The 25,976-nt window shown below is 47.5% G+C and overlaps 2 protein-coding genes across 4 annotated transcripts in view; both read right to left on the minus strand.

Moving 5' to 3' along the window:
* Nucleotides 1-1,739: 1,739 nt before the first annotated feature.
* Nucleotides 1,740-11,048, minus strand: SEC11A (SEC11 homolog A, signal peptidase complex subunit). 3 transcript variants are annotated; one of them, XM_052671600.1, is made up of 6 exons: nt 10,909-11,047; nt 10,717-10,826; nt 8,100-8,249; nt 3,751-3,870; nt 2,372-2,429; nt 1,740-2,217 (listed from the first exon to the last, which is right to left on the minus strand). In XM_052671600.1, exons 1-6 carry the CDS (start codon nt 10,957-10,959, stop codon nt 2,167-2,169), a joined length of 540 nt encoding a protein of 179 aa, XP_052527560.1. In that variant the 5' UTR covers nt 10,960-11,047; the 3' UTR covers nt 1,740-2,166. The 3 variants fall into 3 exon arrangements, with proteins under 3 accessions (XP_052527560.1, XP_052527562.1, XP_052527561.1); XM_052671602.1 differs by lacking the exon at nt 8,100-8,249 and having other exon boundaries at nt 10,909-11,048; XM_052671601.1 differs by lacking the exons at nt 1,740-2,217; nt 2,372-2,429 and adding an exon at nt 2,232-2,340.
* A 525-nt stretch (nt 11,049-11,573) lies between these two features.
* ZNF592 (zinc finger protein 592) overlaps nt 11,574-25,976 on the minus strand; it is a 33,976-nt gene continuing 19,573 nt past the window's right edge. Inside the window, exons 5-10 of the mRNA XM_052671599.1 lie at nt 24,421-24,597; nt 23,447-23,606; nt 19,351-19,629; nt 17,936-18,048; nt 14,649-14,784; nt 11,574-13,352 (exon numbers count right to left, since the gene is read on the minus strand). Of these exons, the coding sequence (XP_052527559.1) occupies nt 12,828-13,352; nt 14,649-14,784; nt 17,936-18,048; nt 19,351-19,629; nt 23,447-23,606; nt 24,421-24,597 (1,390 nt within the window). The 3' untranslated portion in view covers nt 11,574-12,827. The remainder of the gene's footprint in view (nt 13,353-14,648; nt 14,785-17,935; nt 18,049-19,350; nt 19,630-23,446; nt 23,607-24,420; nt 24,598-25,976) is intronic.

Raw genomic sequence — 25,976 nt, forward strand, 5'->3', positions numbered from 1 at the left:
GCACTGCATCCAGATGGGGAATTCTCAGTACGGGAGAGACATGGACCTGCTGGAGTGCCTCCAGAGGAGGGCCACAAAAATGCTCCAAGGGACAGAGCACCTCCATATGAGGACAGGCTGAGAGCTGGGGCTGTGCAGCATGGAGAAGAGACGATCCGATAGCAGACTGTCAGTATCCAAAGGGGAGACACAGGAAAGAAGGGGAGACTCTTTAGAAGGGTCTGTGGTGATAAGAACAAGGGGAAATGGCTTCAAGCTCAAAGAGGGAAGATTTAGGTTAGATATAAGGAAAAAATCTTTTACAGTGAGGGTGGTGAGGCACTGTAACAGGTTGCCCAGTGTTGTGGTTGACGCCCCATCCCTGGAGACTTTCAAGGTGAAGCCGGATCAGGCCCGAGGCAACCTGATCTAGCTGTGATCCCTGTGCATTGCAGGGGAGTTGGATTAGATGGCCCTCAGAAGTCCCTTCTCAAAGGGAACAGATCCAAGGATTCTACGATGCTCCTCAGGCAACAAACCATGCAGTTAAACCAATTGGCTCTGTTCAGGTAGGGATACTGCAGGTCAGCACAGCTGCTGAGTGTTAAAGAAAACAGCCTCATGGACACAGCGCCTCTATAGATTGCACAAGTCTAACAAGGTACATATGCAAGAAGCCAAAAATAGAACATAAGTGAGGTTTTGTCCTTGCCCTTCCGGACTGCTTTACCCTACACAAGCTGAGTGTGTGACAGCAGTAATCATCTTCAATAATCCCTGTTGCTGGGCAATCTGGGAGCAGTCATGAAGAAGAGGGAATAAAGGATGCAGTGAAATGCAACTGAAGTAACACACGTCAAGTGGCCTTGAACTGCTGGTAGGTTTTGCAAGATCAAGAGGAAAGTTGTCAATCCTGAGACAGCACAGGCAGGGATAACTTGGCTCCTGCTGCCAAGCAACACAACCAGAGATAACTGCACAAGAAGGGTCAGGCAGCCTCAGGTGGAGGTAGCAAAGGCACCATGACCCCAATGCCTGTTCTTGTGAAGATCTGCCCTAACGAAGGGGAGGTAAAATCTTTCCATTAGTCAGCACAGACAGCATGGATGTAAGTTACAGTGGTCACACAATCAGTGTAGAGGCAGATGCTCCAGAGCTTCTGCCTTGTGTCTTAAATTCTCCTCCGACACCACTTCTACACAAACAAGATCACTAACAAGAAGCTCACAAAACAAGCTGTAGCATGTGGTGATGAGAGGCAGCTTCTTTAAAACCACCGGGCAGTGGTGGTTTGGACAAAGAGTAGCTTCCACATGAGCAAGATGTGGCCAGATAGGGGCACTCTGATTCTTTTTCCAAAATGACAACCCAAAAAACCTAACACTATTGCATCCTACTAAATCATCCTTGCCAAACAGCTGTGGGTGTTTCCCATCTCAAATCTTCTATTAGCTAGGGCTGCACTGAATGTTTGTGCTCAAAGTAATCCTTTGCTATCTTCTGCCCAAAACACCTTGCAGCCCTGAAGCAGATTATTTCAGTGTGATTTACAGGAACATAACAATACTGAATGGATCTACAGCTCGGGACTGCTTACTCTTCAGAAAGAAAGGACAGGAGCAGCTGCTACTCTGAAAGGAGAGGATGTCAATTCACTGGTCTCTAGGAGCCCACTTGCAATACTAAGCCTACCCCCTCCCTGGGCAACAAAACTGGGCAACGAGGCTGGGCAATAATGAAGAATGTGGCAAGATGCTGGGCAAGATGTAAAATCTTTATTCCAGTTCTAAATTGGAAAAAAACCATCACCTCCACAGATCACCATTCGACAGTTCAGTCAGCATGGGGAGAGGTCACATTTGCCCAGCAGAGGCACAGGCTTAAAGGACACAGTCCTGTAGGCACTTGGAGAGGAAGCTCAGCTTCAAAGTACAAACACTGAACAGTTTGGCTTAAAGTTTTAATATAAAAAACCTCACTAAAAATGCTAAAATGTGACAAACCATTGGAAATACTGTGACAAACATTCGCCCTTAGGCAGTAAAAAACAAAACAAACCCAAACTGGCAAGAAGCTTTGAAATGTACGTTTTCTTCTTCCTCCCGGCACATCGGACCATCATCTTCTACTTAAAACGTTCACCTACACAACCCATGGAATCTTCACCGCGTTCTTCAGTGCAGCAGGCTACTCTCGATGGACCAGCACAAACAAACCCAGTAGAAAGAGGACTGCGTACTGTAAGACAAAGCAGAAGAGACAAAGAGTGCACACTCACCTCTAAAGATGCAGCAATGGGATTGGAAGTACTGGGCAAACGGTTCTGCCTGAGTACGCAAAGTTCTCATAAAGGAATTTTAGCTGGTGGGGGAGAAAATGAAAGAACTCTTACCTTAAATTTTGGGTAATCATTCATTAAGATGGTCACTATTCCAATGTAGGGCACAAACCTACAAGAGTAAAAAAAAACAACTACAAGAAGAGTATTCAAGGGTGCACACAACCTCTACTGGTGTAACTGGTGATTTTTTCCTATGTCAGCCTTCTAGGTTCTTGGTGCTCAAGGCCCAATGGTGCCTTGTGGCAATCTGACCCAATTCAGCAGTGCTAGGAAAAGATGACCTGCTTCAGCCAGTGCCTGCATCTCCAACCAGGTTGGCTTTCCTGAGGGCCACTGCAGCAGGAGTAGAAGCCTGTCCAAAAGGCACGTTCCTCTGCATCAAACAGGGGGAGTCAAATCACTCGTTATGCACGGCCTGCTGCAAGGGAATTCAACCAAATTAAACTGCCACCACCCGCAGCTTGTTGCTTATCCTGCTTTCCCAGCTTCTTTCAGCACAGAGAACCTCCAGCCAGGTGCCAGCACGTTTCTAGCAGTAGTCACTGGGAATAAAACATTGGTGTAATACCAGCTTATTCTCTTGAGAGGAAGGAAGGGGCAATCAGCACCCAGTTTGCAATTCAGTTTAAAATAAGTGAATGGCCGTGGAGCTTCCTTGGGATAGACAAAATCAGCACAGAAGCAGTGTAGCTTGTAGGGTCCTTAGAAACTGCTATAGAGCAGAACAAAATCTAAACAAGCCAAGAGTCAGCTGTCTACTTCCAATTATTCTAACACTCTTCACGGTTAATTAAAGTGACACTCTTATGCGTGATTTGGAATACAAAAAAATGCTTCATGGTGAGATTTTGTGTGCGTGTGTGTGATTATCAGGAAGATGAAGCTTAGATTACATTTGGGTACTTGAGCTGTCCTGTCTAATCGAAAGAAGATCCTCAGGAAGGACAACTTCAACAAAAAGGAATTAGGCAAGCTGTGGAGATTGGACACTGGTAGTTGTTTTTCCTCCCATGAGGAAGGAATTATTGAGCAAGTAGGCTCTCAGGCCTCTAACAGCTCTGATGATAACCCACACTGCTTAAGAGCCTTATTGTGAACACAGGGGTTCCACATTAGAAACTCAGATCTCTCTTGCTGGAAGGACTGTGACTCGCAAAAATAATTTTGACACATATTCTCATCGTGCCTTAATGCCAGAGCAGGCACTGCCTTTGCACTGCTGTCTGTTCAGCATCAAAATCTCACGATGCAGCTCACAGCTTGATGCCTTCACTTGGGCCAAGCTCAGAACGCAACCACATTTGTCTTTTAACCCCCCATGGTACCACTTGAAATACTTCCATGCAGGTCACAAAAGCCCAGTGGGGAGCTCACTGGGAGAGGGGGATTAACAGGCAGCAGTGGGAAGCAATACAAAAAGCTCCACTTACCCTCTTGCTCGTCCTACTACATCCTTTTTCTCCAGCCAGTGCTGCCCTCGTTTGTACAGCCCTCTGTCATCCACAGCATTGTTGTCTCCCTTTGTCAAAAATTTGATGTCACCGTTTTGCCTGGCAAAGATAAGTCAGAAAGAGAAGTCAAAGAACTTCTTAAAAGCCGTCCTAGAATTAGCGTGTTGAGACTGACACAAATGGCTAGAAGCAAATACGTCCAAGATGTTCGAGCAGGATGAAAGAAGGAAACTGTTGAATGCAGAGGAAGGAACACTGTGTTTGGGGGAAAAAATGCAAACAGAAGAATGAATTCTGGCCCCAGGCAAGCTTTCCTGCAGAGTTTAGGAACAGAACCAGCCATTTCCAGTGAAGGTTCAGCTATTGTGATTATGCATTTGACTTCTCTTGTGTCAATGCCCATCTTGCATTATATTGAGTTCTGGGGTCTGTACTGCCATCCAAAATGGAGAGGGGCAGAGGAGATGCTGCGAGGGCTGCAGCACCTCTGTATGGAGACGGCTGAGGAGCTGGGGGTGTTCAGCCTGGGCAAGAGAAGGCTGCGGGGAGACCTCAGTGCGGCCTTCCAGGACTTGAGGGGAGCTCAAAACAGGAAGGGGACTGACCTTATGTGGTCTGACTGTGAAAGGGCAAGGAGTGCCTTTAAACACAGGAGATTTAGGTGAGATGTCAGGAAGAAATCTTCACTCAGAGGGTGCTGAGGCACTGGAACAGATTACCCATAGAGGCTGTGGATGTCCATCCCTGGAGGCATTCAAGGCCAGGTTGGATGGGATCTTGGGCAGCCTGATCTAGTGGCTGGCAACCCTGTCCATGGCAGAGGGGTTGGAACTAGGTGATCTTTAAAGTCCTCTCCAACTTAAGCCATTCTGTGATTCTATGAAAATGAGGCTCTGGGGTTAAAGCACACAGTTCTACTCAGTAGAGGTCAGGAACAAGCTGACACACAGAAATTATCAGGAAAGAGGGACAAACCAGAACAAACAATCCCTTTATGACATGACATGAACTCAGGATGTGCCTACATCTTGAAGGCTTTGTATGGCTCTGAACCCTCTACGTCCTTTTTGGAGAGAAGACCTGGCCAAGGTTCAGAAATGGTGAATAAGGTCCAGAGCCACTTCTGTACAAAGAGATCAAGGCTCTTCAGCCTGGAAACAACAGAACTGACAGGAGATGTGACAACAGCTCCATGTAAGTGACACAGAAACAGCTTTTCACTGCCACTTCCAATACAACACCCAGATGCCACCAAGCAAAACCAGAGGTAACAGGTACAAACTGAACTATGTCTCAATGACAAAGTATTTTGGATGGCAAAGAATGACATCAGTAAGTGAGCAGATACCCACATCAAAATGAAAACGGGGCTATTAATACAGAATATCACTTCTTGCTTGAAACCATTATTTACTGAAAGCAGGGAAATTATCGCTGTACGTTCTCTTTAATCTTTAATCCTTTCATTCTCTTTAATTTCTTCTAATTTAATCCTTCCTCCAACTAATACTTCCTCAGTTAGCTCATCAGAACCAGCACCCAGGAGCAGCAGAACCGCTGCTCTGACCTAGAAGCAGCGCTGTCCTGCTCTGGCCTTACACACAGTGCTTTGCTCTCTTCTCCCTTCTCCAGGCATTCCCACCTGGCTGGATGGACAACCAGCAATGCTTGTTTCAAAGCAGCGGTTTGTGCCACTGCCTGGGGACCCCGCTGCCTCCCTGTGGTATCTGGAGAACTGCTGCTGGCTTCCTCAGAGAAACAACAGGTCCAGCATGGTACGGGAAAGCACGTGGGTCCTCACAGCCCCTGCTGTTGTCATCACAGCCAAACAACAATCTGTGTTACACGAAAGGAGAGCCTTGGAAAGGAAAAGGAGGGAAAAAAATAGAACAGATCTCTCTTCAAAGCACATCTGGCTCACAGTATGGAAATGGCAACAACCCAGCAGCTTACTTACAGAGTCCAGGAAAAGACAGAGATACCCAAAGGCACAGATAATGGCGTTTCATTCCTGAAGACTGACGGTGTGAGGAGCACACCATCATACCAAACTGTTTCCATGCTGCATCATAAACCTGTGTGAGAAGCCCACAGCAGAGCTGCTCTGCTGTTTGAAAGGTGAAAGGAAAGCCAGCCTGGCTCTCCTGCACAGCCACTGCGCCACTCTGGATGGCAGACTGTTCTGTAACACAGAGCGAACTCAATTTCATTCTGAACAACAAGGAAGAAGCTAGCAAGTAGAAAAAACTTTTCTTCTCCTTGAAACAATACTGCTGTGAACTGGAGCCCCAGTTGCTACAGAACTGTGGACAACAGAGTATTCTGCTTCTCTTCATTCTGACCTTCCTGTCAGCTTTCACGGAGTCTTGTCACGATTTTCGTTCTCAGCCTGTAACTACAGAACCAAACTGGACTCCGGCCATCCAGAGGAAATTCCTGAATTCAGAACCACCACCAGAAAAATTGTCTTCAACTAACGAGAGAAGCAACTGATACCTCAAAGTATGAGCTGCTTCCAGTGCTCAGCTTTGGGTCTTTCATCTTTACTAACATAAGGATCAAGTTTGGCATTGTCTTTTTTTTTTTTTTTAATGCAATCAAAAATACTGGAGAACGGCTTGACTTCACTTCAAAATCTGGGATCGGTGCTATGGTTCCATTAAAACAAAAAAAAAGCACTGGATACCTAGTGTTGAGATAAAGCCAGGCAAAAAAAATTAGGGTGAAGAATGTCTGGAGACAAATTGTTACACCGAGAGCACGTTTCCGCTCCTCCTTCCCAAAAACTGGCTGAAAGCAGACAGAGAACACCCTGACTTTTCTTACCTCTTCAATCACCAGTCCGAGCAGCAGCACTGGAGCCCAGATGAGACTTTTGCATGCAACAGGGGAGAAGGAAAGTAGTGTTTCACTTAAAAGAGTTCCCAAGACATCTCAAAAAGCACGTGCGCAGTGTTTGATAGCAGATTTACTGCCTATACCAACCTCCTTTTTGAAACTAAAGCTACCAAGAATCAACACTTTGAAAAAGAACTAACACACGACAGGTTCTGGGTGTAGAATCAATCTGTACAGCAAACAATCTGCTATGCCTACAACATCCTTGCAGTCAGGATTTCAGCTGAACTATTTATGTGCATGAAGCCGGCTGAGCTCGAGTTGGGCCAGGAGGGCAGTCAAGACGTTCCAACAGCTGTAGCTGCCACAAAAGCTTGAGAGAGAGAACCTCTGTCCCTTCAACCTCATCGGTTGACAGCAACCCAGAGCAGTTGGATGTCCCTGGAGGTGTTAAAGGCCAGGTTGGATGTGGCCCTGGGCAGCCAGGCCTACTATTAGATATGGAAGTTGACCAACTTGCCTGTGGCAGGGGGGTTGGAGCTTGTGATCTTTGAGGTCCTTTCCAATCCAAGCCATTCTATTCTTTGATAACCCTTGAATGCCACCTTTACATATAATGCAAGTGATTCATTAAATCTAGAAATCAATCTCTGAGCCTTGGTACAGCTCCACTTCATTCCTAATTTATTCAGCAAAAAGACGCTGGGACCGTATTCAAATAGGGTTACCCACTCAGCTCTCTTCCCAGCATGCCAGCTCTTCTGGCATGAAGAAACAGGGATTCAGTTCAAGGTTCAGCTTTGACTCACATCCCTCACAGGACTGGCTCTTATCCCCACCAACTGCTAGCTTTGAGCAGTCCCAATTGCTTCAGAACAGACAAATAAGAAGGCTCACAACTGAAGAGAAAGTCTTGCTTGGAAAACCAAACCCTATTCAGTAATCAAACCAGAATGACTGCTTTTTTCACTTCTTCAGACACACACTCTGCTCAACATTTTGAATACAAATGGTACAGGGACAGTGCAGCCCATCTGGACACTGAGTGTAACGATGCTATAATGATTCCTACAGAGAAGAAAACTGTACAAAGAAACCCTTCCCCTGGTCCCTCAAAGTTTAAAACAGTGCACGCTGTGCTGAAAACACTCTTCACGCATAAAGTTCTACTTCAGAGGTCACTTAACACATCCATTCCTAGAGGAGACAAAGCAGCAAAGTTATGAGGCAATTTGGGATGGAAATGACAGGAGATGCTACGTGACAGAATGAGTTCAGGATAGCGGGACAGACTCCCCAGCTTGGGAACTCTGCAGCTGATCCTCACAAGGGAACCAAAGCGGATAGATCTGCACTGCTGGAAACTCTGACATCACTTCCTGCAGCACTTGGACTTAAATGAAGTTCCACCCATTACTTAACCAAGGAGATGAGGAAAAAGACAATTAATTCAACAATTGCAATAGAAGCCCCCCAAATTCTTAACATACTTCTCGTGAATTTTCAGAACACGATGGACTATAGGAATTTCCCTTCCTTCTATCCTAAAGACCACAATTTCTCCCACTCTGATTGGATCTTCAATGCGGTTTGTTAGGAACAGGAGATCTCCTCTGTGAAATGCAGGCTCCATGCTTCCACTGAAAAAGAGAAGAGGAGCAATTAAGCAATATTTAAACACTGAGAATCAGGCTTCACCAGTTATAGCCTTTTAAGAGAAAGCTTGCCGTGTCTTTAAAGAATGCCTAAGATAATGGCACAGGCCTGGAGGACTGGCACGTGTCTGACCCCTGCTCCACCTGGGTTTTCTATCACTACACTAGCAGCAATTAAGATCAGTGCCAGCGGGGAGGGTTCAAACCATACCAAGGGAAAGTCACTACGCTCTCTCCCTCGTAACAGGGCTGGCAACCAGCAGCACCTTCTCTGCGAGCACTGAATTCATTGTGCTATGCTGGCAGTGCTGCAGTGGTGGGCAGGCAGCTTTTGCATTTTGTTTTCTCACAGGTAGATGGACGGCCCTTGAGAACACAGCGCTGAAAACACACGGGCTCTTATGCTCCCATCTGGAACAAACAGACGGGCGTGCTGAAAATCTGTTATTGTGATTCATCACTTTGCTTAACTATCTCATTTCAGGCACTGCTATTCAAGTTGTTTTTCCCCTGTCCTGAAAATGACGACTGTTATCAAATACTAACCTTCCTGCTTCCAAATCAATAATGCGATACAGCAGGAAACAATGAACTTTCACTGTTTTATCTCAAGACAGTAGAGAAGCTGCTGTTTTGGAGATAAGAAGAGAGGATGTGACCCAAAGGCCCACGTCTGACTCACTGGGAAGAGCAGCGCAAAGCATCTCCCCTGAACTTCAAGGGATCCATCAGGAGTGCCACTTGCTTCTAAGTCTTTTCTTTTTGAGCCTTGTTAAATGGCATGAGGCAATTAACACCAATGTAGAAATGCACTGAAAGGCCAAAGCAGCCACAGAACAGGACACGCGTGGTACCCATGCAGCACCTGGCTGTGCCTGCACCCAGTCAATGCCCAAGAACTCCACCAGGATGAACCTGTCCCAGAAAGGAGGAGGACACAAGCAGGGCACACCATCAGTGGCACCCATGGCATCATGCTTTTGTGAGGCTACGCAGCATCTGAAACATATCCAGTTATGGTGATATCTCTTATTTTCTGCCTGTAGGGGAACTGCTGGATCACAGCCTGATTGACCACCTGAGGGGAGCACCGAGTCAGCCAGGAGCACAGGTGAAGGCGATTCAGCTGCGTGATCAGAAGGGGTGCAGCCTGGTTCCACCTCTCCTAACCCCACTGAAGGGCTGACTGCCACACAGGAAGGATCTCTCTCTGGAGATTGCTTCTTGTGGAGTTTCCTGTGAGCCTACAACACTGGTGAGCACTTTCCATTTATCTCTGATTATCTTTTCCAACGTCATAATCTCACCAGCCTAACCTTCTCTGTATACCTATCGATCATCCAATACTTTACAACATTTGTACACTTATTTCTCTTACACAGTCACACATGCACCAGGGTATGGCTGCAGCTCCCTTTCTCCTAGCTCACTAGAAGATCAGGGGGAAAAAAATAAGTAGCTGTGAAAAACATAATGGATACCAGTGAGGATGCAACATAACGTCAATAACGCTCATTGGTAGTGGCAAGCCTGGTCCGATTTAAAAAAAACTCTTCCCTGTAAGAATTTATTTGCTAGCATCTCAAAGACATCAACCTCTTTGTTCATTGAGACTTGTTGCATTCTTCAACCACTCACACCGCAGCAGCAACAAGAGAGGCGAACAGGAGGCGACTATGCTGCAATGCCCTGCTGCTATGGCCTCTACAGCGGGATGTGCTGCAACCTCAGTGACAAGGCGAGCCCTGCCACAAGCACTGCTTTCATGCAGCAGCGTGTCCCCAAACCACTGTGCCAGGCCTCCTGCTTCGAGGCCTTCCTTTCCCATGCTTCACCCGAGGGTTTTTCCAGGAGGTCCGATAGAACTTGAAAGCGCTTGGATCAAGCTCTTTGATGTCCTCTAGTTTCTTCTCTGTCCCTCCTCCAGGACCCCTATCACGTACGTATTTGACAGCTGACAGAAACAGAAGATGCTATTTCTACACAGGATGATATGTTTTGCCTTCCTGCTTCACAGAACCATCAAACAGCTGAGGTTGGAGGGGAGACCTGGGTCCATCTGGCCCAGTGCTGCCCGGCACGGAGCAAAGTGCTCACATCCAGGTGGCTTCTGAACGTCCCCACAGACAGAGGCTCCTCAGCCCCTCCGGGCAGCCTGTGCCGGCGCTCCATCACCCGCGCTGTGCTGGCTGACGGTCAGTCAGAACCTCCTGCTCTGTGCCCGGCACCGCTCAGCAGCGCCCGTCCTCTCCCTGCGGGCATTTCATCCTCTCCCCCGTCTTCCACTGACACCGGAGATCCTCAGAGAGGCTCTGCCCTACCAGGACCCGGCAGCAGAGATGGACGCAGGGCCACGTTTCTAGAGAGCATCCTCCAGAGGGCCGGACGCCCAGGCACCGCCAGAACCAAACCGCGGCCGCGACCCCAACCGCACCGCGCCCACCGCCTTCACCTCAGCACCACCACGATGGGGCTCTCGCTGCCCGTCACCACCATCAGCCCCTTCCAGATCATGAGGGCGGACGAGACGATCATGCCGAAGTTCAGCACCTGGTAGTAGAGCTGGGGGGGAGGAGAAGGGGGCGGCGGGGTCAGGCTCGGCCGGGGTCTCCGCGTGCCCGCTTCCGCCCGCCCCGCCGCGCACCTGCCGCTTGTTCATGCGCCGCACATCGTCCAGAAAGTCCAGCGACAGCATCGCGGGCACCACGGCGGCGGCCCCGCGCCACTTCCGCTTCCGCCCGCGCGCTCGGCCGCTTCCGGCTCCGCCCCACCCGGGAAAAGCGGGAGCGGCAGCGGAAGGGGGCGGCGGAGCGGGGACGGAACCAACGGGGGGTGGAGGTGGGAGGGGGGACCGGAGGATCATGGGATCCCGGCCCGCGTCCTGCGCGGGGCCCGCCGCGTCCATGGGGCGCCCGCAGCTCTGGGCAGCAGCGCCAGCGCCTCACCGCTCTGTGCTCGCGGTGCGCTCATCGCACCTCACCGCAGCGTCCTCTGTTAAAGCGTCCCATCTACCGCTACCTGCAGCCTTCTCTTCCCCAGGCTGAACACCCCCAGCTCCTCAGCCCGCCTCCTTGGCCCTCCTCCGGCCCCGCAGCCCCCCTCTGTTAAGGGTCAGAAGGGACAGAAGATGACAGCAAGGAGACGGCAAGGAGATGCTGGCAGGAGGAGGGGACGGCGGTGACAGGGTGGGGATGGCGGGCAGGAGCCCCTGGGCTGTGTCCCTATCCCTGCCGACTGGGGTGTCCCTTCAGCTCCAGTCCCCTCCAGCCCCACGGCGTTCCCCTCGGCAAGCAAACACCGCACCAGGAGCACTGTTGGATGCTTTTATTTGAAATACTTTGAAGTAAACATTATAGCAAGGCACAAATGCCACTGCAGATTAAATAGATATGTGATGGCTTGGGAGTGCCCCCGCTATCGTTACTCTACGTAGGCTACCTTGTAAAACATTCCCTAGGCTAATGTACACAGTATCAAAAAATACAAAGAGTCCAAACTGTTTGTATCAAAACACATTGAGACAAGAAAGTGAGCAATTCATATGCAATAAGATAAATAGTTCTTAAATTATTTAAACATTGTCATAGTAAACAATAACGAGCAGGATTCTGGCTCAACATAAAAAAAAAGTATATAAGATAATTATATTACATGAAACGCGTGTGTTGGGGGAACGATGAGGAAACGGCACGGACAGAGTCAATATGACTACGTGGACATAAACGTCTCCAAAGGAATATGGAAAACTGAGGCAATAGGACAGCGGCTTCCCGGCCCCACCAGCCTCGTGGGGACCCTCATCACCTCCCTGCCAGGACCCCACAGGCCCCGGTGGGAAGTTCTCGTTTTTGGGACCGCGATGCCCTAATGCAGAGAGAAGTGCTGTACCCACCCACCTCCCTCTCCCTGTGGTTGTGCTCTCCCAGAAAGGGGCTACAAAATTCTGTTTCAGGGTGATTAAGAATCACAATGCTTCATTAAATTACTTTTTGGAAAATGTGGCTGTTATTAAAGTAGTAACTTAAGTGCAAGCTTGAGTACAACTCAGGCCTGTCCCATTAAACACAGACAATCTTGGATCGGCCAGCACGGCCCTGACACACGTGCTTTGCTGAGATAGCATTATGAATTAAAATGAAACAAAGGCAAAATGGGAAAAGTAAGTCATAAATAGGAGGAGACAGAAAGGGAGATGGGGGAGGCAAGGCTGGGGCTGCGGGCAGCGGCTGAAGCAGTGCACTCAAAGGAGGAAAGCTCATCTTCAGGGAACTGCAGCTGCAGAAAGTGCTCCTTGATCCTCAGGAGCTGGACAAACTCCAGGGAGGATTCTCGCCCTGCTTTCCCTTTTCAACTCTCTGAGCTGGCAGAGAGTTAGTGCTCAGGATGCAATGGCAGGTATTTCTTTTTCCAAATTTCCCTTACAAATGGAAGTTAACGGAAAGCAACGTCTATCCCAAGAAATCAACAGAACGTTTCAATGATTTGCCCCATCCCCACCCAGTATTTTGAGTAAAAACCCCCAGAGAAAAAGCCCCAACAGAGCAAAAAGCTTCTGTTTCGCTTCTAAGTCTTAACAGACTTTGAATGATTGTTCTGAGAGGTGCTACGAGGACCCTCCACACCACACGTCTGCCTGTGCTCACAAAGAGCTGAGTCAGTTTTGCACTCTTTGCATTCCAGGCTTTCCTCTTCCGCCATAGTGTTCATCTCGCCATTATACCCCTCGTGTCCGTTCTCATTCGTCTCCGCTCGTAGCTTCTCCCTCTCCTCCTCTCCCTCCTCCTGCTCCTCCTCATCCTCTTCTTCCTCCTCTTCCTCCTCATCTTTTACTTTGTGAACAATGAAGAGGTGTCTGTTCAGAGAGATCTGAGATGTGTAACACAAGCCGCAGAACAAGCACTGATACGTGGAGCTGTCTGTCTTGTGCTGAGGTATGTGCTCCTGGAACTCAGTACTGACGTCTGTTGCAAACCCACATTTTGCACATTTCCAGTGCGCTTTCAGTTTTTTGGCCGGCGGTGCGTCTGAACCTGCAGCGGTCCCTGCCTGCCCCACATCGTTCGTCGTCATCCTCTTTGGAGATCTTGCCTTAAAAAATAAGATTAACAAGTTACTTCATCGTTTGAGCCCACAGAAGAATGAGCGTCTTAGTTTGCCGAATCCCACACATACACGTGAAGGCACCTGAGGTGAATTCACACAGGCATTCTGCCACAAACTAAACAATGCCATGCCTGGGGGCTCCCCCTCGCACTGCCTTCCCTGTCGATACCCAAACACCTTGAGGTTGCAGCAATGCCTCCTCTGCCCCTTGTCACAATTTGCAGGATGTCAGCTGCTGTCCTGCAAGGCGAGATGGGAGCTGTGGGAGGAGCCGGCAAGGCAGAAAAACCACGGGAAGGAGAAGCTGAAACGTCTTCCCCTCTACTCTGCCTTTTTCCTCACGCCATCTCTCGCAGCCTCATGCCCTGTGCCGCACCATCCTGCAGCGCGGTCTCCTCCTACGAGGACGGCTCGATCACGTGTCCTTTGTGTCATTTTGCTATCTCCCCATCCAGCAGCACTGCACAGCCTTTGTTTTGCATACAGTTTGGCTTGTATCTGGAACAGAGCTAGAGCGGTGTGCAGCCAGCTCTCAGCTGCAGAGCTCTGCATGGGGGAAGCGGCCACCTGCTCACAGAATTCCAGATTTCCCTTTCTCCCTGCCTGGGATCACAAATAGAGAAGGGTCTTGGTTGCAATCCCTCAGTGCTACGGGACCAGGGACAGATAAATAGAGACAGATTTTCCTTATTGCTTCTGTTTTTAAACTGACTGGAACAAGGAGCTCAACCTGCCAACCTTCCGCTCCAAACCAGCCCAAAATAACATCAGTTGAACGGTTACAATTGTTGGGAAAAAAATGGCACAGTCCCACTGCAGAGGAATGCAGTGCTTACACGTAACAGATCTAGTAGGAGCTAAACCAGAAACCTTTGTGCAAGTAGTAACAAAAACACGAGGGAGAAAGCAGAAAAAATATAGACTCCCATACCTCAAGGAAACTGTGCAGCGGTGTGGGGAGAACGAGGGTAAAAACAAACCCTAATTAGTTCTGGTTGCAAAGTGGTCCAAAAAAGGCCAGTAAACACAGGGCCGTATGTTCAAAACCATCTTGAAAAACGCAAGATGCGTTGCCCCAGTGCTGCTGCAGCTCAGCTGCACTTTCAGTTCAGATCACAACACTGCTAGAAACAAACTAGAAGGAATTTGGAGAACAGGAGGGAAATCTGCCATATTTCAAAGCAAGAGGGCTTCACTGCCACCAATACCACTCGTTTTCTGCCCCGTGTGGACAGCTACTTGCCAGATACATCTATTTTTGAATGAAAATGTATGAGTTACTTCTGCTGTGTCTCTCTCTGGAGCTTTTGCTTTGGCCATCTGGGATAAGTCTGGGTTTTTGATGCCATGCATGAGGCTGATGTGATTCTCCAGCATGAACGGCTGAGGAAATGTCTGATTTTCGTCTGTGCAGTACCTTGGAAATAAATACAAAACAAAGAAAATTTATTAGAGGAAATGCCCCACTGCTCTTTCATCCAAACAGCTCTTCGTTATGCGCCAAACCAATAGGTGTCATAGGAGACAGAAGTTGTTGAGTAATGCACTATTAAATTACCAAAAGAGACAGGAAATCACCATTTTACTAATAAAATATTATTCCTGACAGAAACCCATGAAAGTTCACCGCAGTAAGGATGAGCAAGAACAAAAGTAGGGCACGTATTATTTACAGCACAGCACTTAATGAATACAGGGATGACTGGAGATCAGGCCCGCTGTGATACACACCGCAGAAGCACCAGGTAAGTAATCAAGATGAAAAAAGAACAGGAGAAAAGCAGCTTTCGGGAGAGCAATGCACAAGGAGACCTCATTTTGTGTGCAACGAGGAGGGGCCCTGCAGGCCCCACTACCAGTGCAGTATCACATCCACAGGACCTTGTTTACCATGGCACACTTGAAATTCTTACAAAACCTCTCAACTTCCACCCCACGTGTCAAAAGCGCTCACAAATGCATCATTTATGTGGAACTAAAAATACATGAAAACCCAGAAGGACCTAAAAGCTGCCAGAAACGACACTGAAGCTTCAGAAGGAGATGTGAAATGGAAGAGCCAGCTATTAACTTGCCCTCTTGGACGACCAAGGTCTACTGGAAATAAGCACCAGGAATATAAACCACCCCTCTGCAGCACGGCCAGGTGCAAAGAGCACTCGGGAAGCGGTCAGGAAAGCCAAGGTTGACTTTGTACTCTTCTGCTGACCGCCAGTGTGACGTGGGGAAGCTCCACGAGCTGGGCATCAACCCGAGCGGTGAGGCAAGGAACATCGTACCTCTCTGCAATGCACAAATTGCAGCTGAAACACAGGCAGCAGGGGATGAAAAGCAGCAAATCGAGGGTGAAGCAGATCTGGGAGACAAAGGCCTTTTTTAACAGGAGAGAAAAAGGTTTCTACTGATCTTCCAGCTTCTCCACTAGATGGAAAAACAACGGTCAGTAATGATGTCAGAACACAGATGTAGTCACCAAGTATTTCTGTTGTGGTTTTTTTTTGAACAGGAATTGCTCAGATGATAAATCAGTATTTAATAATGATGGGATTTTTCTCCTTCAAGGAGGCAAGAGGAGGCTATTAAGTGGTATTTATCAAAAATAAACATGCTGAAAATCAAGTGTTCCAGACAGTTCGTACCTAAGACTGGGAAAATAAGAGCAAGGTCTGAGCACAAGAACCAAGTGAATTATGAAAGAAAATGCATAAAACATGAGAATGCCTTGCAGTTTGTTCTAATTTGGAATTCTTTTTGTGTGAATAGCTAAAAGATGCTTTCCTAATTACACCAGTGACAAACTTGGCAGGAGGGAGCTTAAGCAAGTCCTCCATCACTGCTTTCACCCTACAAAGTTAACGCAAGGATGAGACCCTAAGCAGGGCAGGGCAAGAAGGGGAAATCACAGCTCCAAATGTTAGAAGCAAGAGAGTAACTATAAGGCAGCACACCTGGAGCCACAGAAATACTGGACAATCAGTGACAGATTTTACTCATGCTTCTAATCTTCATGGGGAAATCCAGGAGCAGAGGGTGACAGCAAGTTAGGGCACTGAGACTGATATTTGAGGGTCTGTTAATAGGAAGGCTCAGTAATGAGACACACTCAGGTCACCTAGCTGAAGGGAAGACCAACCAGAAGTCCTGAGATCCAAACAAAGAGCAGCTGTTGGAGATACTGGCACAAGTGTTTTAAAGAGAAGGCTTAATGTGAAGAGTATTGTAGTGAGACTCAGTGAAATATAATGATTAAAGAGAGCACAACCACTGTCCAATTAAAACCTCATCAGCAGATTCTGAGAAGGAGCAACTACGAGCTCGAGAATTAAACACAACCACAGTTCACTGGAATTTGTTGCTCAGTTTTCTCTGCTACAAATAATGCACGCCCATGAACGCGTGGGTGAACTGCAGATCCACAGCTGCTTGCTGCTCTGAAAAGTAACAGAAAAACTGGATCCCAGGCTCTGTACAAACTAATGCACACCCCAGGGCATTATTCCTACACAAATCTTCCTTCCCTGCTATTTTGATTCTGATACACCCTGCTCTGAAACCAACTGATCCAAAGAGAAGAGGTTGGTACAACCCAGGTGCACATAACTCCAACAACCCACAAAGCAAAAGCAAAACGAAAAGTACTGGGAACCAGTGCTTCACCTCCTGCAGAGGGTGCAAGAAAAGGGAAACTGAGAAATTCTGGCTGAAAAATGTGTTGGGAATTTGCTTCTATCAGGCTCCAGTGGTGATGATGCCAACACTTCATCCATTTTCTCAAAGCTACCGTGGCTCACCACGTGGGCCACAGGAGCAGAGCACACTAAGGATGTACACTTCAAAACAGACCTGTAGTCATTTAAGTGCAAAAATCCATAGCACACTCCTCAGAAACACCTGCATTCATACAAAATTTCAGCTGAACCAAAAAATCCCCTAACCCACATCAGCACAAACGCCCTTTCCCACACAAACATGCTTGAATTCTGTTTTAAGAAGACGCCTCAGAACCTGAGGCAGGAACTAAGCTTGCGTGATTGTTCAGCATGTGACTTATTCTGCAACAGCAGATAAGAAAAGTTGCAGGGGTATTTCTGTAAGCTTTGTCCTGAACTGACGCTGTATTCTCAGTGAAAATATGTTCACCAGCCAAGATTTTCATTCACTGCTGATTCACGCAGCTCCAAACCCATTCTCCTACTTTGAGGAGCAGCCTTCCAAGCAAATCCAGATTCTCTCCACTGCAGCTTGTGCAGACACTTCTGCCTGTGTAAAAGGCATCAGGCAGATCGGTCTGGTATTTTCTTGGCTGTTCCACAAGGCTGTGCAACCTAAATGACACCTGCAGCTCTCAAATCAAGCTTTACCCTGAGTTTCCAGAAGGGCACCGTGCAGTCCAACGCAAGGACTTATTTTAGCCACCAAGTTGCTTACAAATTTAAAATATTTGTCTTCTCACTCTTCCTCAGTCATTTCTAGCCCAATGTTGGCACGGATCTGTTACAAAGGGCTTCCAAACACAAAGGTTAGCCTGTCACTGAGCACACATTCAAAAGGTGGCACACAGTACATACCAGCAAGTGTAAACTTTCTTTGCTGTGTCGTGATTGTTGCGGATGTGTCTACGCAGGCTGTTGGAGGCATTAAAAGAGCGTTCACACTGTCGACAGGGGTATCTCTTCATAGCCTAGCAGAAGAACAGAAATATCTCTCAGTAACAGAGAGACAAAAAGGCACTGACTTCCTTATTCTGACTCTCCTCTGCTGCTCATCTGGACCTTACCTCATGGGTGCAAAACAACCCTCCTCCACTGATAAAGGCAACTGAAATGCTGGGGTTTCACTTGCATTCAGCCCAGCAGTTGGCTAATGACAGCACTGGTCTTATGAAACTAGTTAAGCCACCTGCTTGCTTGCTTTTTTTAAAGATAGGAATTGCATTGGACGCTTCTGCTGTGCAGTCATTTTGCTGCAGGACTCTGCAGAAGTAACTCAGGGAAGGTCCATCCTCACCCAGGAGATGGCAGGACCCAGTGTGAAGGACAGCTTTCCTTTCCAAGCTCAGTGCAATGAAAGGGCAGCGCGCTCAAGAGCATCACACAGTGCAGCTGTTACCCATGTGCGACCTCCTCACCAAACTCTGCCCTTCTTAGCTAACTTTCTCCTCCTGTTCTCCTTTGTACACCCTGCGTGCGCTCCATTTACAATCATCTTAAACAAGGAATATATATTATGCATTGAACTGAAATATTTGCCAAATTCCCTCCTGCTACAGAACTCAAATGGGAAAGCTCTGCACTCTCACCCTGCCAAATGTCCTTGATATTTAAATGCACAACCCAGCGCTCCCCTCACGAAGTTACCAGGCATGCAGGCCAAAGAACCACATTTCCACATGTCTGCTCATGGGACTCAAGAAGGGTGGCTCAGTGCTTCAAACAAGAAGTCCTGATGCCAAGGTACTGAGAAATCTGGCGCACACAACATCTTGGCCTGTGTTCTGCCAGCAAGTAAGGATTAACTTGACAGAACGAGGTCAAGGCAAGACCAGAGCTGAATGAAACCAAAAAAATTGAGGATTTACAATTCCTAATAATGATAGCTCTGCGCACTCCATATGCCTCTTGTATCCACCAAATAAAGTCATTAAGAACTCTATGTCCTCCTGCAACTTTGTTTAGACCACCTGTTGCAGTGGCAGCTGGTGAAGACAGGACTTTCCATCTGCTTACAGAAATGAGCAGAGGAGAAAGCCTGCCGTGAGATGCAGTGGGAGAAGGAACAACGAAACAACGGATAAGGTACATAGGTTGTAAGGCACACGACCAAGGACAGAAAGTCTGCCTTCTGCTCGTACAGAAAGCACTCTGCTTTTACTCCTCAGCGAGCTGGCAAACAGATTCTTTTTGCCTCAGATATGAATGACCACCAGGTCCTTCAGCCAAAAATATCTCATCACCCAGCTGAATCGTTTTGTGCCAGTCCTTACCCTTCCGTGACTTCTCTTCATGTGGGACACGTAGGTTTCCCGATCAGGGATCCACTGCGAACATTCCTTGCAAGTCCAACCAGTTCTTCTCAGCCTGGCCTTGGATTCGGGATTGTGTCCTTCCACCCTCATGTCTTTCCTTGGCAGAGGTGAGTGGGAAGTCCCATTGGCTACCGACAGCTCCTTTGGTGGGTTATGAACCTGGTTCCTTGACGTCTTCTCAGACTTCTGTCGAAAGTTTAAGAGCTCCTCCGGATTCTGGGGGACTCCATGAACACCCTGGAAAACAAAAATAATGGAATCGCATAACATTTATTCGTAATCCGTACTGCATGTCACACATGAACCATCACATTTAAAGAGATCATAAAAGCCCCCTCCAAACCCCACATTAACATCTTGCCCCTGTGCATCCTCCCACTTCTTCTTGAGGCTGACCACAGCACTTCCCCAGTAAGAGGTGTTGCCAAGAAACACGACGCTCCTATTTATGTTTCCTGCATGACAACAGCAACTCTTCTCTGTTCAACATTTTGTGTGAGCCCCGAGCGCTCAAGTTAAAAAGGGAAGATGTAATGAGAGAGAAATGCTAACTGCCATTATTTCAAGAACCCAGGCTTTAAAAACACGATGCTTTGGAAAACACTGAGTGAAACATTTGCCGTTATCTTGGAGGCTCCAAAGCTGCTCGATCTTTGCCGAAGGTAAGAGAAGAGAATCTCACAGTCTCTCCAACCCTGCTTTCTTTAACTCCACGACTACTGCTGTTGACATTTTCAGAGTTAAAAACTTTGCTCTCGACAAATAAAAGCAAGCTCAAAGCCAGAAATCAGACTCATATGGAACATGACTTCAGGCTCTTTGCTTGTTCAACAGGCCAAAATCCCTGACCCCCAAAAAAGTTATTGTAACAAAGAAAACTGAACATAAAGAAAATAATAAGAAATGAAGAGCTGTGGGAAAGCAAAAGCAAATAAAACAGCAACATACCAAAGAAACCTCAAGAAATTCCCCTAGGAACAACAACAGTTCATCCACACAAAAGGATAATTTAGAGGCTTAACTGTGCATAGTAATTAATAATGGGTAAAGTTTCAACACACGAAGGTCCCCGGGGCATTTGGAAGCCTTTCCTTTTGTTAGGCACTAAACAAACTTCAAAACACAAGGGCTGATCCAAAAAGCCTGTGCTCTGCACCTGAGCCAGCCCATGTCTGCACAGCTCCGACGCGATCACAGGGCACAGCATCGCTATGTGGGGTAACAAACACCTCCCCTCTCTCCCCACCTGGAAATCTCAAGTGTTTTATAAGCAAAGAGTACGTTATCACCCATTACTCCATGCCTTCTGTTATTACACCACTGGAAGGAAAAAAAAATGGAGCACAGAAAGCGAGGTGACTTTCAGACAGCACCTCCTACACACTCCAAATGACACAAAGCAGTGCCACCTGATGGGAACAGAGATGGGTTAATGCAATCACCACCTTGCCAGGACAAAAAGCTGCCTTCTATTACAACCTCAAAGACACGTCGATGGCCAAATACGGCCCAGTGATTAAAATACAGAAGTTCTGTTGTGCCAACATCAGGCAGCCTGCTCACAAACTGCTGCAGACAAATTATTGGGGCTGGCACCTGCAAATGAGCTGCAGCAAGTTGGGTACTTCTGCTCAAGCCCAGCTCTCAGCACTGGGGCTTTGAAGGTCCCAGCCTTACTCTCAACTCTGTTTTCCCCAGGAAATAATACAGGAAGATTACAAATCATCAGCTTTACAGGAGGGTTTCAAATTTTAATTCATTTATGCATCCAGAGCATTTCCAGATTTGCAAATTAAAGGTATGGAGAGAAAGAGCAAAGTAGTAGTTTTGCCTTTTTCTCTTTTAGGACCGAGCTACTGAACCCTCTGGCCTTTTAGGTAAAAACAAAAAAGGTACTGATTAAAAAAATTATGTCTGCTTTTTTCTAATCAAAGAGAAATACAGTTTGCAGGTTCTTTCTTCAGAATGCAACCAGGAAACCTAAGAGGATTTTCACAGAAGTGTGGTTAGTGTGTACACTACAGAAATACACTGACTGGAGCAACACAGCGTTCACACATTATGAGACCATCAGATCTGCAAGCCCACAGACACAGCCTGCCAAGAACTCCACCAAATGGGCAACAACAGGCTCTTCATATGTATTACAGAACCACAGAAAAGGTTGGGTTGGAAGGGACCCTCAAGCCCATCCATTTCCACCCCTGCCACAGACTGGCTGCCCCCAGATTGGGCTGCCCAGGGCCCACCTGTGTCCTTGTCACCTCCAGAGATGGGGCACCCACAGCTCTGGGCAGCAGCGCCAGCGCCTCGCTGTCCTCTGAGTAAAGAATTTTCACACAATATCTAATCTAAATCTCCCCTCTTTTAGTTTTAAGCCATTCCCCCTTTGCCCTGCCACGACGCTCCCAGGGTCTCTCAATAACCCCCAGCTCTCACAGCCCACCTTCATAGCAGAGGTGCTCCAGACCCCTGAGCATCCTCGTGGCCTCCTCTGGATTTGCACCAACAGCTCCATGTCATTCTTGTGCTGGGTGTCCAAGAGTTGAACACAGTGCTGCAATGGGGTCTCAGAAGAGCAGAGCTGAGGAGGAGAATTGCCTCCCTCAACTTGCCAGCTACACTTCTTCTGGGTGCAGTTGCAGATACAGTTAGTTGGCTTTCTGGGCTATGAGTGAACACTATTGAGCTTTCCCTCCACCAGGATGCCCAAGTTCTCTCTCTGTAGGGCTACTCTGTATGAACTTACTGCTCAGCTGGCGTTTCTGCTTGGGACTCTCCTTACCCAGGTTCAGGACCTTGCACCCGGCCTCGCTGAACCTCATAAGATTCTTGCAAGCCCACTTCTCAAGCCTGTTGAGGTCCTCTGGATGGCATCCCATCCCTCCAGGGTGCTGATACCATCACATCACATCGCTTGGTGTTGTCAGTAAACTTGCTGAGGGTGCACTCTGACCCACTGTCCACGTCATTGACACGATGTTAAATACCACTGGTCCCACTGATGACCCAGGAGGATCACCAGTCATCACTGCTCTGCACTTAGGCATCAAGCTGGTGACCTGAGTGCTCCATCTGTCAAATGCACGACTGTTTTAGAGACTGGGATGTCATGTAAGTCACTGTCAAATGCTCTGCACATCTCCACATAGATGACATTAATTGCTCTTCCCTTCTCTACCAATGCTGTAAGCATGTAATAGAAGGACACATTTTCAGGCACAATTTGCCCTTAGTGAAGCCATTCTTTTTTCCATATATGTTATCACTCTGCAGGAGGATCTGCTCCATGATCTTGCTGGGCACAGTGTGAGAATGACTGACCTATAGTCCCCTGGGCTGTCATTTTCTAAATTTTTTAGGAACAGGGTTACATTTCCCCTTTTCCAGTCACTCAGAACTTCACTGAAGTGCCACAGCTTCTCAAGTACAATGAGTAGTGGCTTGGAAACTTCACATGACAGTACAACATAGCTACCTTCTGAAGGCTGGCACCTCCAGGGCAAACCCTTCTGTCTCAGCCACTCTCCTCTAGCAATCTCCTGTAGTTCTGCAGTTAAGTTAGGGAAGCAGGTGTCAAATGCTGTGCTGCCTCTCTTGGAGGCAGCTGCTAAGGGGACAAGGAACCAAAGCCCTCCCTTTTTATGTCAGTACCCAGAAGAGGGGAGATCCAGCCTTCCCTACACAAATTCAGTAGTACTGTGGGCAGAGGACACTTCTTCCTGCCTCCCAAGCAAAGATAAAGCTCCCCCCAATGCTTAATCACTTCCTTGGGTTTAATATAGAACAGTTAACCATCAGAAAGATTTATCTGTCTTTGTCACAAGGTTGAATGAGACAAGGAGGAGTAACCACCTGCAATGTTACCAACTAATACAAAGTGCTCAACTGGAGTTTCCAGATAATACCATAAATTTTTGCAGTCTGTTTTTCTACTAATGCATTGCTCAAGAACATTCCATTTCTTCAACCAGTGTCCTTAAATAGTCAGTACAAACTCTCTGTGAACTCAGAAACTAGGACCTCATATCACGAAGTGGTGGGAGTTACCTACCTTAACGTGCTGCATTAACTGCTGTTTCTGCATATACACCAGCTGACACTGCGGACACTTAAACACGCCCACAAACAACTTGCTGGTATTCTGCTGGAAGTGCTCCTGGAGCAGCTTCTTCTTGTTAAAGACAGTCTCACAAGAACATTTGTAGATCACCCTGGAACAATTTAAAAAAGAAAACTCACTCTCTCTTCATCAGTTATCTTGAGGAGTCAGTGGAAGGGGTCATCTCGGCAGCTTGGAAAAGGGATGGGCTTCTAGGAGGGCTGTGCTCTATCAGTGCATTGTCAGCATACACCCACACGGACCACTCAACTATTATCTCAACTGGGAAAAACAAGAAAAAGCCCCAGGCACGTACCACAACTTGCTAAAAATAAGTTTGCTTACATGCATATGCATGACTACCTAAGTGTGTGACAGTAAGTGCAGATGGATGGGAGCAGACTCAGAGCATACTTGCTATGTATTTCTTTCAGTTCCACCTCTCCGTGGTCCCTCCCTTACAGCACACGTTTTTGGCACTAGCTCGGGTCTCAGCAGGGAATGCTACAGAGTGGAAAAAACAAGAGTTTCTCTCTAGTGATTTTTTCTGGGGCAGTGTGGCACAGCACAACTCTCCCCTCGCTGTGGAGCACCAGAATCAGCAGTTACCCTGATTCTGGCACTATCAAGAGGTGCCACCCCAGCTCGACCAAACGGTGACAATTAAGACCTGTTTGCAGATGTTCCACCCTTCCCTGCCCAAACTCCTCTCCTCCTAACCGAGCAGGCAGCAATTGTATCAAGGACAGCATGCCATGGTTAGGAACAGACCTCTGCCAGCAAAGGGGCAGCTCTTCTGAAATTAGGACAGAAACAAACAACAATAAAAAAAAAGAAAGAAAGAAGAATAAACAACTGAGACAAAGTGGAGGCAGCTGTAGAGCTATGCAGCAAAGGAGAAGAGCAGGTAATAACAAAATACTTACTGAGTAGTCTTGTGAGGCTCCGCTGGGTGCTGGCTGGTCACGTGAGCCATGGTGCTGTCTGCTGATTTGAAGGCCATTGGGCAAAAAGAACACTTGTGGAAGACTTCGCAGTGCTTCTCGTGAATGTGCACTTTCAGTAATGCCAGGGTCATGAAGACAACCCCACAGTGGATGCACCTAGGGGATGCAGAAGGAAAGAGCTGAATCAGAGCTGCAATGCTGCTTCCAAGATGCATGTACCGATGGAAGGCAGCGTGGCAGGACCGTGCTACTGCAGGTCCTTGTTTAGTCTCTTCAGTAACAACGCAGAGGAATCAAGGAGGAATGTGATACAGGAATTCAGCAGCTGGGCAGAACCCACAGATCAGCAAGGGAGCACATCTATAAAAGAAATCTACAGGGACCAAAATGACCTGGAAAGAAGAAGGCAAGCTATGCTACACAAAAATGCTGCCTCATACCCCTGGATGCCAATTCCATCACAGGTGCAAGTGAAGAACTGAAATAAACGTATCTGAAGAGGTGTCCAGGTAGTAACAAGCAGCAAAACAAATGTACTAATAAAAGAACATCCAGCCAGGAAATCTTCAGTAACCCTGCACCATACTACACCAAGCAACAGACAATAATGACAGCAGCAGCAAAGATACTGAAAACAGCAACAGAAAGCAATTAAGCTCAATAAAGCCAGTAAGACAGAGGGGTTGCCTGGATAGTGCTCATCTGGGGATGCTCATGCGGAAAGATGGGAGGAAGAAGAGGTTGCAGGTGGAGCTAAAGGATTCCTCCCTGCAGCCCCAGACAAAGCCAGGGTGACCCAGCTGCTCCCTCTCTTCCCAACAGGCCTCTCCCAAGATAGCAACATCTGACTGAGGCCATCCAATATTTAACTTGAATCCTTCTCCCAAGCACACATCCAACAGCTGAGCTCACGGGAAGCCACACACCAGCGTGGAAAGAGCAAATGAGGCTCCATTTCCTTACCAGCACTCCTCTGACCTGGGATTGGAATAGCTGTGAACAGAGATGGTTTCCCTCAGTGAGGCTGGAGTTAAGCTTTATGACTGTTTTTCCCTTCGTTCTGACATTTGCTAGATTATCCTTCCCTCCAAACGAGCCTCCCGACAGCGCTTAGGAAACAAGTCTGCGCTTTGAAGTTGTACTTCAAAAGCCCATTAGGCAGAAGGAGCCCAGAGGAGACAAACCCTCTCCCTAAAACATGCACAGAAACGCTCCTTTCTTCATTTTCAGGAGGGAAGAAGTGACAACAGCCAGCGTCATCCTTGGGAAAACATGAAAATATTCTGCTGTGCCTTGGAGCCCAATGCTCAGCCATGTCAGCTGGGGGGAGAGACTTCCATTAGGGTAGCACCAGGAACTCTGTTATCAGGAGGAATAAATCTCCAAGAATAAACGGGAGAGAAAGCCCTAATCCTGGCAGGAAGGTACAGATGGTACAACCAGGAATACTCGACAGGCTTCCCCCAGAAACACTTCTCAAATCAGCAAGAGACAGCTCTGCATTACACTCTGTTTTGGCAAGCACTGAAGACTTC

This window comes from Tympanuchus pallidicinctus, unplaced genomic scaffold (assembly GCF_026119805.1).
Source record: "Tympanuchus pallidicinctus isolate F22 unplaced genomic scaffold, pur_lepc_1.0 scaffold12, whole genome shotgun sequence".
Taxonomy (NCBI): domain Eukaryota; kingdom Metazoa; phylum Chordata; class Aves; order Galliformes; family Phasianidae; genus Tympanuchus; species Tympanuchus pallidicinctus.

Excerpts from the sequence above, each read along its gene's own strand:
- SEC11A (XM_052671600.1), bottom strand. The coding sequence starts at position 10,959 with ATGCTGTCGCTGGACTTTCTGGACGATGTGCGGCGCATGAACAAGCGG. Across the intron at positions 10,827-10,908 it reads GGCGCATGAACAAGCGGCAG|CTCTACTACCAGGTGCTGAA; the intron begins GTGCGCGGCGGG and ends CCTCCCCCCCAG. Across the intron at positions 2,430-3,750 it reads GTAGTAGGACGAGCAAGAGG|GTTTGTGCCCTACATTGGAA; the intron begins GTAAGTGGAGCT and ends TTACTCTTGTAG.